The sequence below is a fragment of the Electrophorus electricus genome, chromosome 5 (assembly GCF_013358815.1).
Source record: "Electrophorus electricus isolate fEleEle1 chromosome 5, fEleEle1.pri, whole genome shotgun sequence".
NCBI classification, from domain to species: domain Eukaryota; kingdom Metazoa; phylum Chordata; class Actinopteri; order Gymnotiformes; family Gymnotidae; genus Electrophorus; species Electrophorus electricus.
In genome coordinates, this window is record NC_049539.1 from 25414127 (window position 1) to 25429507 (window position 15381).

The following is a 15381-nucleotide window of genomic DNA, read 5'->3' on the forward strand; positions in this document are numbered from 1 at the left end:
GAGCCTCTAGAGGTCTACAGTAGTGACTAGAATGGGCAAAGCATTCTGTGTCGAACACCCTGGAGCTGTTTCTGAACCTAAATACTAATGACATGCCTTAAAGTGAGTTCCAAGGAAACCACAGAGCACATGTTGAATAAGCAAGTATTTTAATATTCATAGAAATAACCAAACTCATTAGACAATACAAGTATTAAAATTTTGTATTAATAACTAGATAGTCCATAAATAAAATTATTAATCTAAAATATATATACTATTGAAATCTAAATATATATACACTGCTGCTGATGGATTTTGAATCTCTCTCATATATTTAGCAATGTACTGGAATGTACTATAGTAAAAAAGTAGAGATTCAAAACTGTAATAAATTACACAAAGTTTCCATAGAAGCAGGAGATGCAGGATGTTTCAGACACAGGTTCTTCATTCCTATAAATCAACAAATAAACAAACTCAACAATAAGTTGCAGGTGAAACATGACAAAAATGCCACCTTAATACAGATCACTGTATCAGAGCTCAGTCCTAACAAAATCACTTAAACATGTATCAGTAGAACAAGACCTTCAAAAACCAGACTGTTAAGCTTAGCTCTTAAGTTTCTCATGCACAACTATGAGACCAGTTATCTTCAGTAATCCTGTTTGATTATAATAGTTACAGACACATAACTCTCCCCACAGGCCAGTATGACCAGGCAGATTCTCCACTGACTAATATAAACTTTAATTTATTTCTCCAAGCTACTCCAAGCCAAGCTACTCATTTCAAAGCTGTTTAAAGGATTTCCATAGTTTGTTAAAATCCCTCATATATTCATTTATCTTTTCTGTGAAGTAAGCTTTTCTATTTCTTTCAATTACTCTATTGACCTCATTCTTTTGATTTATAAATGTGCCCACCTCTCATCATCCTTATTTTTAATGTCTATTCCTCTTCTTAGTTCGTTCCAAAATATCACTATTTATATTACTATTCTTTGATTTATTCCGGCATTGACAGGTAAGTAGCTGGCTAATGGTTAGGATAGTTGGGCAATTGTTAAAATATTTTGAAAACTTTTCAAGACAATATTTAGGCAGTACACTAAAATGATATGTTAAATGAAATATGTGAATTATTGAACGTGGACTGAAGTTGTGTTTTGAGCCTGTTTTTCAGCCTCCGATCTGTTTTAAACTTTCAGATGATCTTTACTAATCCTTAATTTTACTGTAAATATGGAGGATTTAATCTGAGTTAGCCTCCCTCTGTCCAACTCACTGTGTGTTATTTATTACATAATTATTGTAGTTATATATTAAACTGGATGTCCTGGACTAGATTTTTTTCAATTGAAATTCATTTTCTTTGGTGTTTGTGATCTGAAAGGCTGTAGACAGTATATTGATAAGATGTGGTGGACCTTAGACAATCTAAATCTCAGGGTCTCCCTCGCAAATTATGTACTAATAACGTTCTGAATTTGACCAAATAACAGTTTTAAGAAAGCAAATTTATTACACAAAATAAACATTAACAATGTCAGTTGTTTAATGTTATTAATAATTAAAACATTATTAGGGCTACACCCATTTACTCCAGCACTAACAGAAGTCATTGGCAGGCAGAGTGAGGTAGGTAGGCTATGCAGGTGCGTGGTATAAAGGAAGATTCAGACAGGCAGGTAGGGGAACAGGTAGAACAGGTTAATATTCAGATGAGCTTACCCGCATGTGTCAGTCAGAAGCTGCTGCATTTCTGACTAAGGACGCTGTGGTCTGTACATCAGGGAGGACAGTTGAGGTTGTGGTATTATTTAAAACTCTCACTGAAGCAGGCTGGAGAAACACATGCCTCCTGTCTCTTCCTTCGGGTGTGCAGTATATCAGTAGGTGAAAACCACTCAAAGTTACATGTATAAAATCACCTTGTTACTGTATTTATTGACAGGTCAGCATTCTTGATGGCAGCAGATATTTCATACTTGTTTTATACTGGAAATAAGCAACTAGTTTAAAAAAAAATAACTAAGTAATGCACACATCTGCATACTCGTCGGTGCTCTCGAAACCTCTATTCACTAATATTATAGTAAGAACTGGAATCGGCAGGAACACAAGAGACACTAACTCACAGAAAGCTTCGTTTCTCAAGGTTTCTCATGCACGCGGTATAGTGGGATAACATTAAACTAAATGGAAATTGCGTCGGGTACGGCGCCATGCTCACTGTGAAAAACTACGGTTTATATACTTTAAGTAGTTCATGGGTACATTACATTAATACACTATTCTATAGAGTCTTTAATATAAAGTATTAATTTCTTTGAGTTGATTCACTTTTTTCCACCTTTTGTAAACAATTTAAGAAAGCTTGATTCTAAATGTCTCTCAACATCAAATCAGTATTATTTTGATCAGTTGTCGCGAGGCTTCTGAAAGTTGCGAGGATCATAGGTTGCTGCCTACACTTATTTGGTAATACGACACTGTTTATAATTCAAAATTCTTTTCAGTGAATTTTGATCACTATAGTGTATTTTAGATCTACCTTTAACGCGCTTATCAATGTACTCTTTCTCTTCTGACATTGCTACATAAAATGCTGTATAAGGTAATACCTTTTTAGATTATCTAGTTATATTTAGTTTTTACGAGATATCAAATTATGTCCTTATAAATTTCGATTTCTTGATATTGCGATAGATTAATTCCATTATCTCGAGAAAACGTTTGTGTCGAGATAATGAAACAAATAATTTGAGACCTCGATTAAACAAAATTAACTCGTAACGCTAAAATGAGGTGGAAAAAGGTGCAAATTCAGTGCTTCTGGACCTTTTACTACATCCAGCTTCGTAATCACAATCGAGGACGAGGAAACCGATCTGGCTTGGTGATCGCAATATTTTTTTTCATGAAGTTGGTACAATGGCGATAAGTGTCATCAGACTTTGAGACCAACAAACAGGGAGATGATCATGGGCTACAGCTGGGTACAGCAAGACCTTTCTGTAAAACGGGTATTCGGTTTCTTGTAGTATAGCCGGCTTAGCTGGGTTAACTCATATAGTTGTTTGATGGTCGCTTACCTCAGTGTCGAGGGAACATCGGAGAGTTCAAGGGAGTCTACACCTGCTGATCTGAAGTTCGTCTGTCTCTGTAATCGGTGGACAGCTTGGAGCGTATACAGCGGAGCATAACAAGGGACGTTTGTAAATTGCGTGGACTGTCAGAAATCGTATTTTGGTGTGAACCATACCGGTATTGCATGTTACAATTTACATTAAACGATTTTATGTGTCATAGGCATGAAAGCGTCCCTTCTTCTCTCAACCATCAACTTCCTTTACTGCAAATTTGTCCTATCGTGAGGTGCTCGTCCTAACGGCAGGTGTTACTCCTGCAACGTTACAGTATATGAATGTTTCAGTCAAGGTTAACCCTATTGTTTTTGTTCGAATCAACGTTTTTCACAACTTCGTGATTGAAAGCTGGTTTTCAATCAAACCGCGATCATGAAAGTCCTGATTCTCCTCGCGTTTAGCATTTATTCGGCATTAAGTAGCTGGCCTTATGTTTAGGTTAGTCGGACCAGTGTCAAAATGTTTAGAAAATGTATTTAGTGGTTATCAGTGCCGGATTAAATCCTGTGGAGGCCCCTGTAGGCAGTCGAAATCTCTGGACCCCTTGCAAATGATCTCCTAATGTTTTTAATTTACCAACAAAAAATTTTAAACCAATTTTTTTACACAAAACACAATGAAAAGAGTGAAAGAATTCTTAGGTCTCAACAAAAAATGCGCAAAACTGCCTGAACAAGATAGATTCGCTGTTATGGTAGAAATTACACGGCGAAGTTAACAATTTAATCGAAAATCAGAAAAGCTAGCTAGCTAACTAGCTAACTCGACGATGTTCTCGAAGCTTCTACTATTCCACTAGGATGTGAACTCGCGAGACACTGACTCACAGAAGGCTTCGCGAGGTGTCTCGTGTGCGCGCTCTTGTGGGGTAACACTGAACCACGTGAACTAAATAGTGAACATTTCGCCGCTAGAGGGACTGTGTCTGGTACAGCTCCGTTTACACTGTAAAAAACAATGTATGGTTTATGTACTTTAAGTTGTGAATAGGTACATTACATTAATACAGTGTTTACTCTATAGAGTCTTTAATGTAAAGTTTTCATTTCTTTGAGTTGATTCTTTTTCCCCTATTTTTTGAAAAAAAAAGAACACAATTGTATTTGTCTTTCAAGATCAAATCAGTCCTGTTTTGATCCGTTGTTGCGAGGCCTCTAAAAGGTATGAGGACCATAGGCTGGTGCCTACTCTGTATATTTGTTAATCAGACACTGTTTGGTATACAGTATTTTCAAGCATACACACTGAAGTATGACATCAAGACAATATTTAGGCAGTAGGCTATAATTATATGTTAAATAAAATTATATAACTTAATTATGTGAATAAGTGAACATAGAAATATGGAGCATTTAATTAGCCAACCTCTGTCCAACTCAGTGTTTAATTATAATGTAATTAATGTAGTTATATATTCAACTGTATATCCTATATATTGTTTATCTACATAGGTCCTTTATTTAAAATTTGTAGCATAACCACCTTGCGATCAATCAGCAAGCACTCTGCGAACTACTGGTTGGGCAACTGTGCTAAAGAGTGCCGCTTGTACAGTGTGATAATTATAACAGATGGAAGAAATTGGCCTTTTCATTTTCTTCTGCAAAGATTTTGGATCTGAAACATTTATGTCTGAGATTCATGTTTTAATAAAAACAAATGGTTGTGTTTTTCCTCTTTACAGACAATTATACTCTACATCATGTCTGCAATGCAGTTACTCCCAGAACAGATTTCTCAGAGTGCACTGCTGCTGTTCTGGTGGATGGTAAGTGGATAAAGAACATTACAGCTAATGATCCACTACTGGACTACAAAAAAACTACACAGATTCACCAGAGAATTCAGGAGATCTTCAAAGACAATGAGGCTACTGGAATGGGACCCTTTATTCAGACTCAAGGTAAGGATGAAAACACTCAGAAATAGCATCACAGTGACACTTAACAACATTCATTATTACAGTCTAGTAGTGAGTATCAATGGAAACCAGCCGTCAGACAGCAACAGTATGATGTATTCTGTACCTCTGTCAGTCTAAAGTGTACAGCTTCCTCACGTGTTGTTACTTTGTTACACAGTTAATTAGCAACAGCAGAGAAAATGTATACACATAACTGTAATCTGTGCTACCATAATCACTCCTATGTAAAACCACATGAAGGAACTATCCAAACATTTGTATTTATTGTTTTCCCACATTAGACAGACACCTTTTGATGGAGCTAATTACAAAAGTAGACATTTACAGTTACACTGTTTTTTATTAGTATATTAGCATTAGAATGTTAGTAGTTTTTTTTAAATATATGTATTAGTAATAGTTTTCTTAGTGTGCTCTCTGTGAACTGATTGCATGAATGCTAGGTGTCACTATGACCTAGTGCTACAGGAGCTTAGTCATTTGTGTATGAATTTGAGCATTGTGACTGACATCATAACTGTTCCTGAATCAAATAATGGGAGACATTTTAATTAATGTATTATATTGTTTATATTGTACAGTTTATATAATTGTACTTGCTATTCTGTTGTCAAGTGGCCTAGGGTCTTAAAGGAATATAAACAATAGTGTATCTGAAAACTATAAACGTTACTATTATAAACAAAACAGATATTATGTAAGGTTTAAGTCGAGGACATACAGAGAAACACAGTCATCCTCTAACAGCTCTGTGATGTCCTTACTCCACTTTAAAACAAATACAAAAACAAAAACCCATATACCTCTTTATGTTTTGTTCACACTGTATTAGATTGTGGAATGCTGCTACCTTGTGGCTCATTATTAAATGACAATAAATTTATTATAAAATGTAACTTTTGTGTATGGCTTAGTTTTATAGTCAAGAAAGAAAATTGTAATTGCCACTATAACAGTAATATAAACTAGTAATTTAATGGTGATAATAAAAAATAATCCATGATTAAGTCCAGTTATAAGAGTAGCTGGAGTGAAAAGGCAAAACAATGCAAAAAACAAAAACAATGTAAAATATCAACTGAGGCTAGATCTGTACAAACAGTCCTGAATAGTAAAGAAAAACATCTTACATATTTAACTTGTTTGTGTGCGTTTTCTGAATGTCCATTTACAACTGTTTAAATAGGTGTTGCTAGTCCAACTACTCACAAAACAATCCGTTAATAACACTGGTAATGTAAACATCAAATTAATAATTACACAGAGTTTTAAAATATAGATGGGCACCGCATACTGCATACAATTTTTTTAGGGGATAAAACAATTTTAATTTAGTGTCTATATATTTAATGCACTTCCAAATACATAATAGATTCTTTAAGAAAATATCAAAACGGTGAGCCCTTTCACTAAAAAACCCAAATGGTGTCATGTGTATCTCTCTGCAGGGGTTCACACAGTGCAGGTGATGTACGGCTGTGAGCTGCAAGATAATGGAACCAAGAGAGGATACATGCAGTACAGCTATGATGGAGAAGACTACATCAGTCTGAATCTGAACACACACACCTGGACTGCAGCTAATGATAAAGCTGAAAATACCAAACAAAAGTGGGATTCTGATGTTGTTTATAGTGTGGGCCAAACGAACTACCTGGAGAACACCTGTATTGAGTGGTTACAGAAGTATGCTGAGAGGAAAGGTAGAGTATGTGATCTGCTCTGTTAATGTAACTGTTATCTGCATACATATTGAGACCTCTGTGTGTTCTTAATTTCCTTCTCATTCTCTCTCTGTTTCTCTTCAGTTTCTCCTGAGGTGACTCTGTTGCAGAAGGACTCCTCTTCTCCAGTGGTGTGTCATGCTAAAGGTTTCTTCCCCAGAGAAGTGAAGATCTCCTGGAAGAAGAACGGAAAGGACCTGAATGAGAACATGGAGCTCACAGAGACATTACCTAACCACGATGGAACCTTCCAGAAGAGAAGCATTCTGACAGTCTCACCTGAGGAGCTGGACAAGAATGAGTACACCTGTGTAGTTCATCACAGTGGACTGGAGAAGGACTTAGTGTTAAGAATGGCTGATCGCAGGGTCCTGAACACAGGTAGGAGAAATCTGACTCTAAAAGGGAAAAAATGCTGTAAATCTTTGCATTCTAAATTATTAAATTGTACACACCACTGATGGAAGTCTACAGTGATGTGACACACTGGTGTTTCAGGTGGAGGGTCGGTTGGTGTTGGTGCAGTTGTTGTAGTGGCTGTTCTCCTTCTGGTTCTCATTGGTGTTGTATTCATCTGGTGGAAGAAAAAGACTGAGAAGAAATCTGGTATGGGAGGAAGGAGTCAAATATATGTTAAAGAAAACTATTTCTTTATTGAGTATAATGGTTTTTATATGTACATAACTTGCTTTCTATATCAAAACTAATATTTGATACTAATCTGGTATCAAGTATTTTGTGATTCTGGTCAGGTTTTTCTTTAACCTCTAGACATGTTAGACTGATCTTCACCACACTGACATGTTTACCCTCAGTGTCAGATTATCCTCAGATTCTTTTTTTACTTTTTTTTACACCTGCTACATCTGTCATGTAATAATTCATATATTCTACACAGTTTGTACAATAATTCCATATCTATCTTGTATTTTTAGGATTTACTCCTGTTTCAGGAAACCCCACTGCATGTAAGTGATACGGTGAAACTAATGGATTATGTAGTTATATTATTCATTTCCCTTCATTAATGTTCCCTTCATTAATGTCATTCAGTTCCTGTGATGGTGAGCGTCAAGGAGGCAGATGCATTTGCAGAGAAGAGCGAGATTTATTCAGGGCAAATCCAGAATCAGAGTCGTAGTCGTAGTCCAGGGTCATAGTACCAATACGGAGAGTCGGAAAATACATGATAAACAAAACAAACACACGGAGGCAAACAGGGGAAGCAGGCTATAATAAAGACTAGGGAAAACTTGGGGCTAAGAAACATGGAGTACAAACCAACACAACTGTACAAACACATTCAGATGAACAGCCAAGACACAGGGCACATGAGAGGGTTTAAATACATGAACTTAACAGGGTAGAAATGAGGGACAGGTGTTGAAAATCAAACGAGGGGAGGAGAAAATGAAACTATGGAATGGAACTAAAAAACACAAGACAGGGAAAACACGGAACACAGAATCTGGGAGGGACTGTTAGTGACAGTTCCCTTCATTAATGTCTGCGTATTTAACTTTAAATCTGTTAACCTACAGGTTTTGCAGCCTCCTCCGACTGCAGAATTCAAATAGTAAGTCTTTTTATGTGAACCAGATTTGGTTCAACTGCATGCAGAAAACCACAAGACTGGAAATTACATTCCATGTACTTACCTTGACTGAACTTAAACTGCAATATTAGATACTCTTGAAATTGGCTGAGTTCTTTTTTTTCTTCCTATGTTTATGCCACCAAAATAAGTACATCGGTTTTAAATCATTAGACAATGTAAATAAATTAGCTACATTAATAATGTAAGAATAAATCAAAGAATAGTAGTGGGATAAATAGTGATATTTTGGAATGAACTAAGAAGAGGAATAGACATTAAAAATAAGGATGATGAGAGTTGGGCACATTTATAAATCAAAAGAATGAGGTCAATAGAGTAATTGAAAGAAATAGAAAAGCTTACTTCACAGAAAAGATAAATGAATATATGAGGGATTTTAACAAATTATGGAAATCCTTTAAACAGCTTTGAAGTGAGTAGCTTGGCTTAGAGTAGCTTGGAGAAATAAATTAAGTTTATATTAGTCAGTGGAGAATCTGCCTGGTCATACTGGCCTGTGGGGAGAGTTATGTGTCTGTAACTATTATATTCAAACAGGATTACTGAAGATAACTGGTCTCATAGTTGTGCATGGGAAACTTAAGAGCTAAGCTTAACAGTCTGGTTGTAGAAGGTCTTGTTCTACTGATACATGTTTAAGTGATTTTGTTAGGACTGAGCTCTGATACAGTGATCTGTATTAAGGTGGCATGTTTGCCATGTTTCACCTGCAACTTATTGTTGAGTTTGTTTATTTGTTGATTTATAGGGATGAAGAACCTGTGTCTGAAACATCCTGCATCTCCTGCTTCTATGGAAACTTTGTAATTTATTACAGTTTTGAATCTCTACTTTTTTACTATAGTACATTCTAGTACATTGCTAAATATATGAGAGAGATTCAAAATCCATCAGCAGCAGTGTATATATATTTAGATTTATATAGTATATATATTTTAGATTAATAATTTATTTATGGACTATCTATTTTTTAATAATTTTAATACAAAATGTTATTACTTGTATTGTCTAATGAGTTTGGTTATTTCTATGAATATTAAAATACTTGCTTATTCAACATGTGCTCTGTGGTTTCCTTGGAACTCACTTTAAGGCAGGTCATTAGTATTTAGGTTCAGAAACAGCTCCAGGGTGTCTATTCACCACTTGGGGGCAGACTAAACCTAGCTATCAGGGATATTTCTTCATTCTCCACTTACATCACTGGGATCTATATAATTATACAAATACAGTGTCACATAATACAATATTATGTGTATTGGAGATGGAAATCCAGCCAAAAGGGAGAATGCAGCCCTTTAGGAACCCAGGATCAGCTGTTTAAAGGGAAGTCTTCACCCCATTCTCCACCCGGGACCAGCTGTTTAAAAGGATATCTCCTCCCTCTTTGTTTCAAATTTCTTAACAGTATAAACACACCAGTATTATGATTTTTCACAAATTGTGTATACTCTGTGCTACAAGTTAACACTTTTAACCTTTACAAAAATATACAGGTGAAATATACTCTACTAAACCTTTTTTTTTTTTTTTTTAATAACGCTGACTTCAGCTACCTGTAAAAGTAAAGCTGACAACAGTTAGTCTAGTCATGATGGTCTGTGAATGTAGCATGTAAACAATTTTCAGCCACCAAAACATTTTCAAAGTATACAGTCCAAGCCTGGTATGTTACTATGGTGTACTTCCTCTGTGACAGGTAGCCAGTCAACTTTGAGATCTACCACAAGCACATTGACACAGGACAGCTGAACATGCTGAAAACACTGAATGTGACTTCACAGGTGCTCATGCTAAGCTTGGCCCTAAGCTAAACCCCAAAAAGACCTAAAAACATGAAAAGACATGAAAAGTGTTGTTTGTTTGTACTGGTAGAGAACAGATTCACTTGCAATGCTTCAGAATCCCTGTCAATATATAAGCAATTTTTAAAAAAATATCCAGCCATGCTGTATTTTTATCTCTGGTTCAGCACACCATGTGTTGTAAACAGTTCTGAGGGTAAGTGGGCGTGTCTGTCTGTGTACAGGTAGCTCACCTGCACCTAAACAGCAAACAGTGGGTCTCAACCACATCATAGCCTGAGGTAGAACCACCTTCCCTTTCTGCTGTTACACTAGCAGCTGTTCTCTCTGCTGTTATTGCACTGCACTAGGAATAGTTTCCAACCTCCGCATGGATCCTCTGTTTATTTCACATATCCTACATCAACAACTACTGAGTGCTGGTCTCACTAGGTACCCCCTGCTTTTTTCCAACCCATTTTTAGTTGACTGATCACATACGCTCATTTGAGGAGCTCTGTTAAAACAAGCCTTCATGACCTGAGAGTGTCTTCAGGTGAAACAGGGCCTGTCTTTGGCATAAACCTTTTTAAACTCTCTTCTCTGTTTTGTTTTTTTTGGGTTTCATAAGGAACTCTTTGGAATGTGAAAGTATTCTAAAGAGTTCCTCATAAAACTTGTTTATTTGCATATGTGCATTTACTCATTATGTGTATTTATTTATTTGTAATTAATTACCAATTTAATTAATTACAATTTTAGTTGAAACAATGACCATCTACTACCAGTCCATATTACATAATAGCTTTCTCCCTGTGAAAGTGAGAGTTACCATGTTTTCTCTGTGACTAACAGCTATAAAAACATATAAGAAAAGTTAGTCAGTTGGGGGAAGCTCTTACCACTTTATGCTTAATACTGTAACAATTCTGCTGGCCCGAGTGTCGATGGGCATGGAGCAGGACGCACAGACTCACTCGATAAAGTGAAACATTTATTAACGAAAGACAAGAACAACACCGTTGGCACTCATACACAATATTAATGAAAGACTTCCATATGTAATAAAACACAGATCACAATAACATTTAACAATGACTACATGTGTTTTACATATAACAGCAGCCTAACAATGTCCAACACCATGCACACACTAGCTGAGTTTAAATAGACATGACATTAAACCCTGTGAAGGTGCATTCAATCACAAAAGGCGTGACCACAAACAAGGTGAACCCCCCTGCACGTGGCAGGCCGTAACGCGTGACTCGTAGGGGGGAGCGTCCCGTGACAAATACCACCAGCATACCAGCATAATGTTGGTGGTACTAACTGTACAACTGCAAAGCATATTTGTCTGCCTTGACTGATGGTTCCTGGTTCTGAATAAGGAACAGTCAGATGGATACGGGAAGGGAATTAACATGAGTAGGGGGCGGGGCCAGGGGCAACAAATGAACATGGGCAGGTAGAAACACAAACAAAGAGCATGGTGGGAAGAGAGGAGATGGGGCCACTGTTCCTCCCCAACGAGCATCTCCTGTGTTAGGCTACAAAGTTTAGATAGATAAAGGGGGGCAAATGAAGAACTGAGGAAGGAAATGAAAAATGAGATGATGAGCTCACCTAATAGAGCAAAATGGAAACCAAGAATATTATTTACAATTTTACCAGGTAAAAAAATACTAAAACTTGAACTGGGGCAAAACATAGGAACACACTCTTCTCATTTTTTTTGCTTTAAGACTCATTGGAAAACTGAAGGAAGAACAGAAAAAAAAACCCAACAACAACAAAAAAGCATTAGGATATGGTACAAAACCATTAGGATATGGTACAAAAGTCCTTTAACTAAAACTGAGTCCCCCAGACCTTAATATCTACTGTAGGAGCTGTTTAAATAGATATGAATGTGTATGTTTACTACCACGTTGACCTCTGAAATTCAAAGAAGACCAGGAGGGATGATATTTGTTTGTTTGATGAGTTTGAATGCTCCTTTTTTTTAATGTTTAATGTCTAAACATTTTAAAACCATTTCTATCAAACAGAGAATGAAATAATTTAGATTCAGGACTATCATATATAAATGGTGTATAAATGGACATGAACTGAGAATACTGAAATATGTCTTTATGTTAGAGTAGGCATTGTTTTGATTTTTGATCCTTATTCATCTTATTATTATCATCTTATTATCTTATTCATTTGTGATATTTAATACAAGGTAAAATAAAACAGAACAATGCACTGCACTGTCCTGAAGCTCTATTCCTGGTGAAGGTTGTGGGGTGTGAACCTAGGATCAGGTTTGCTCAATAAAGATTTCAAGTTCAAGCTTGGTTTATTTGTCACATACATAGTCATACACAGTATAACTCGCAGTGAAATGGTTTTAGAGTGCTCTGTCCAAACTGAGGGAAAAAAAACAGAGGTGCATAGAGAAATATATATCTAAATATATATAAAATATATTAAACAATGTATGTACAATATATGTATATTATGTTTATATACACAATATACAATGCATATGTATATATGGACATGTATATATGTATATGTATGTACACAGTGTACAGTTCCATCTTCCAATTGAACATATTTACAGTTACATGTTATATGGTGGTGGTGGTCCCCATAGTTTATCAGTTTCTCTGATTCAGGGCCCAAATGGCCTGTGGGAAGAAACTCCTCTTCAGTCTCTCTGCCTTGGTCTTCAGGGAGCGAAAGCGCTTCCCTGACCTCAACAGAGAGAAGAGCCTGTTGTTGGGATGGGTGGGGTCCTTCACAATCCTCCTGGCCTTGGTCTGGCACCGCTTGTAATAGATGGTCTACGGGTCAGGAAGTTCCGTATGAGTGATGCGCTCTGCTGAACGCACCACCCTTTGGAGTGCTTGTCTGTCCTGCTTGGTGCTGTTCCCAAACCAGACTGTGATGTTCCCCATGAGCATGTTCTGGATAGTGCAGGTGTAGAAGTTCCGCAGTACCTTGGAGGGCAGTCTGAAGTCTCTTAGGCGTCTGAGGTGGTAAAGACGCTGAAGAGCCTACTTTGCCAGGGAGTTGGTATGGCGGGACCAGGACAGGTGCTGCGAGATGTGAACACCAAGGTACCTGAAACTATCTACTCTCTCCACCGTGGTTCCACTGATCCCCACAGGTTGGTAGTGCCGCTCCTGCTTCTTGCTGCAATCCACGATCAGCTCCTTTGTCTTACTGACATTTAGGAGGAGATTATTTTCCTGGTACCAGTTTTCCAGGTGTTTAATCTCCTCCAGGTAGCCCCTCTCATCGTTGTCCGAGATCAGGCCCATGACGACGGTGTCATCAGCAAACTTGACAATGATGGTGGAGCTGGAAGTGGCTGTACAGTCGTAGGTGTACAGTGAGTAGAGCAGGGGGCTTAGGACACAACCCTGAGGAGCTCCAGTGCTGAGGGTGAGGGTGGATGAGACACAGTTGCCCACCCGTACTGATTGTGGTCTGTCTGTTAGGAAGTTGGAGATCCAGTCGCACAGGTATGTATGCAGTCCTAGATCTTCTAACTTAGTACTGAGTAGGGAGGGGATGATAGTGTTAAATTCTGAACTGTAGTCGACAAACAGCATTTTAATATAATTACCCCTCCCTTTGTCCAGGTGGGTCAGTGTGGTGTGGAGCAGATTTTAGAAACATGTCTCAAGTTTTTAAACTCCTGTTTCACAAATACTGTTTTGGAGCTTTGCTTCAAACTGAATGTCATGTCATCACTGGAAATGAATCACCGTTGCTTCACTGAAATGGCACTCATCTGAAATCTGTTTAATGGCAAGGATCTGTTTAACTCTTGTGTGGTGTTTGGGTCTGTGGGACCCATTTTCAATGTTTACCAAAAGAAAAATGTTGCGATTGATTATTATTTCAACCTCAGATTTTATGGCTTTAAGTCATTTCCTGTGAAGAACATATATCATAACACATTTTTAATGACTTCACATTGTACACCCTCCCTACACATTTATATTACACAAGTGGTTTGCAGGTCCACTGGACTCATGCATAATAAAAGTGACCTCCTACGTGGCCTACTGTTAGTGTCTGTTTGTGTTTGTGGTGTGTGTGTGTGTGTGTGGGTGTGTGTGTGTGTGTGTGTGTGTGTGTGTGTGTGTTTGCATATGTGTTCACGCACAAGGTCCTACTACTCACAGACAAGACTGCAACATTGTTATATTTCAAGCTGTCTGCTCCTAAATTCCCGCACATTACACCCTCTATTTTGCGGGAATTATTCTATATTTTCTCACACTCCTCAAAATTGTTGGCGGAGTACAACCAATAAATATCTGTGTATGTGTGTGTGTGTGTGTGTGTGTGTGTGGCTATGCATAGCAGTTGATCAAGATGGCAAAGAGGTTCTCTGTTCAGAAGGCCTTAGAAATTATTTTTGAAGAGAGAGAACATTGGGAAAATAATGAAGAGGAGGAATTTTCTGAATTTGAAGATAATATTTCTGTCAATTCAGAGTCTGACAGTGAGTCTGAAGAGGATGAAACTGAACATGAACAACCATCAAAACGAAGAAGTCAACAACCAGCCTCAGGAACCCCTCACCAGCCAGCTACAGGACCAGCCCATCAGGCAGGACCAGCCACAGGACCAGCCCATCAGCAGCCCCCTGCAGGACCAGCCCAACAGCAGTCAGGACATCAGCAGATAGCATATGGAGAAATATGGATGTCAAAAAATGGTGAAATTGAATGGTCTCCTTGGCCAAAGAAAGAGCCACCCCGCAGGTCTGCCAATGTGATAACGATGCAACCAGAGCCAAGACAGATGGCAGTTATTCAAGTCTAGGACATCGGGTCTTCTTTTGAAATGTTCATCCTGGATGACATCCAGAAAATTATTCTGGATTGCACCAATTTAGAGGCATGTTTTTCAAGAGGGTTAGAAGGCCATGGACCAAACCCATTTATGTGCATACCTTGGGCTTCTTAACCTTGCTGGAGTTTTCCGATCCAAAGGGAATCCACAGAATCCCTGTGGGATGCAGAAACTGGCAGAGACCTGTTCTGTGCCACAAGGTCACTAGAAAACTTTCAAATAATTTCCAGGATTATCTGCTTCGATAACTGAAATGACAGACCAGCTCGGCAGCAGAGAGACAAGCTAGCTGCCATCAGAACAGTATGAGACAAGTGGGTGCACCGCCTCCCCCT

General features: G+C 37.8%; 1 protein-coding gene and 1 long non-coding RNA gene across 2 annotated transcripts; one reads left to right on the forward strand and one right to left on the reverse strand.

Moving 5' to 3' along the window:
- Positions 1–236: 236 nt before the first annotated feature.
- On the reverse strand, positions 237–3905 carry LOC118241482. Its single transcript, XR_004776117.1, has 3 exons — positions 3080–3905; positions 1716–1855; positions 237–435 (listed from the first exon to the last, which is right to left on the reverse strand). It is a non-coding gene; the product is annotated as an uncharacterized LOC118241482 (long non-coding RNA).
- An 887-nt stretch (positions 3906–4792) lies between these two features.
- Positions 4793–14879, forward strand: LOC113568574 (BOLA class I histocompatibility antigen, alpha chain BL3-7-like). Its single transcript, XM_035525954.1, has 6 exons — positions 4793–5036; positions 6506–6760; positions 6866–7162; positions 7280–7387; positions 10393–10400; positions 14685–14879. The coding sequence occupies exons 1-6, from the start codon at positions 4793–4795 to the stop codon at positions 14877–14879; spliced, it is 1107 nt and encodes a 368-aa protein (XP_035381847.1).
- Positions 14880–15381: the final 502 nt, after the last annotated feature.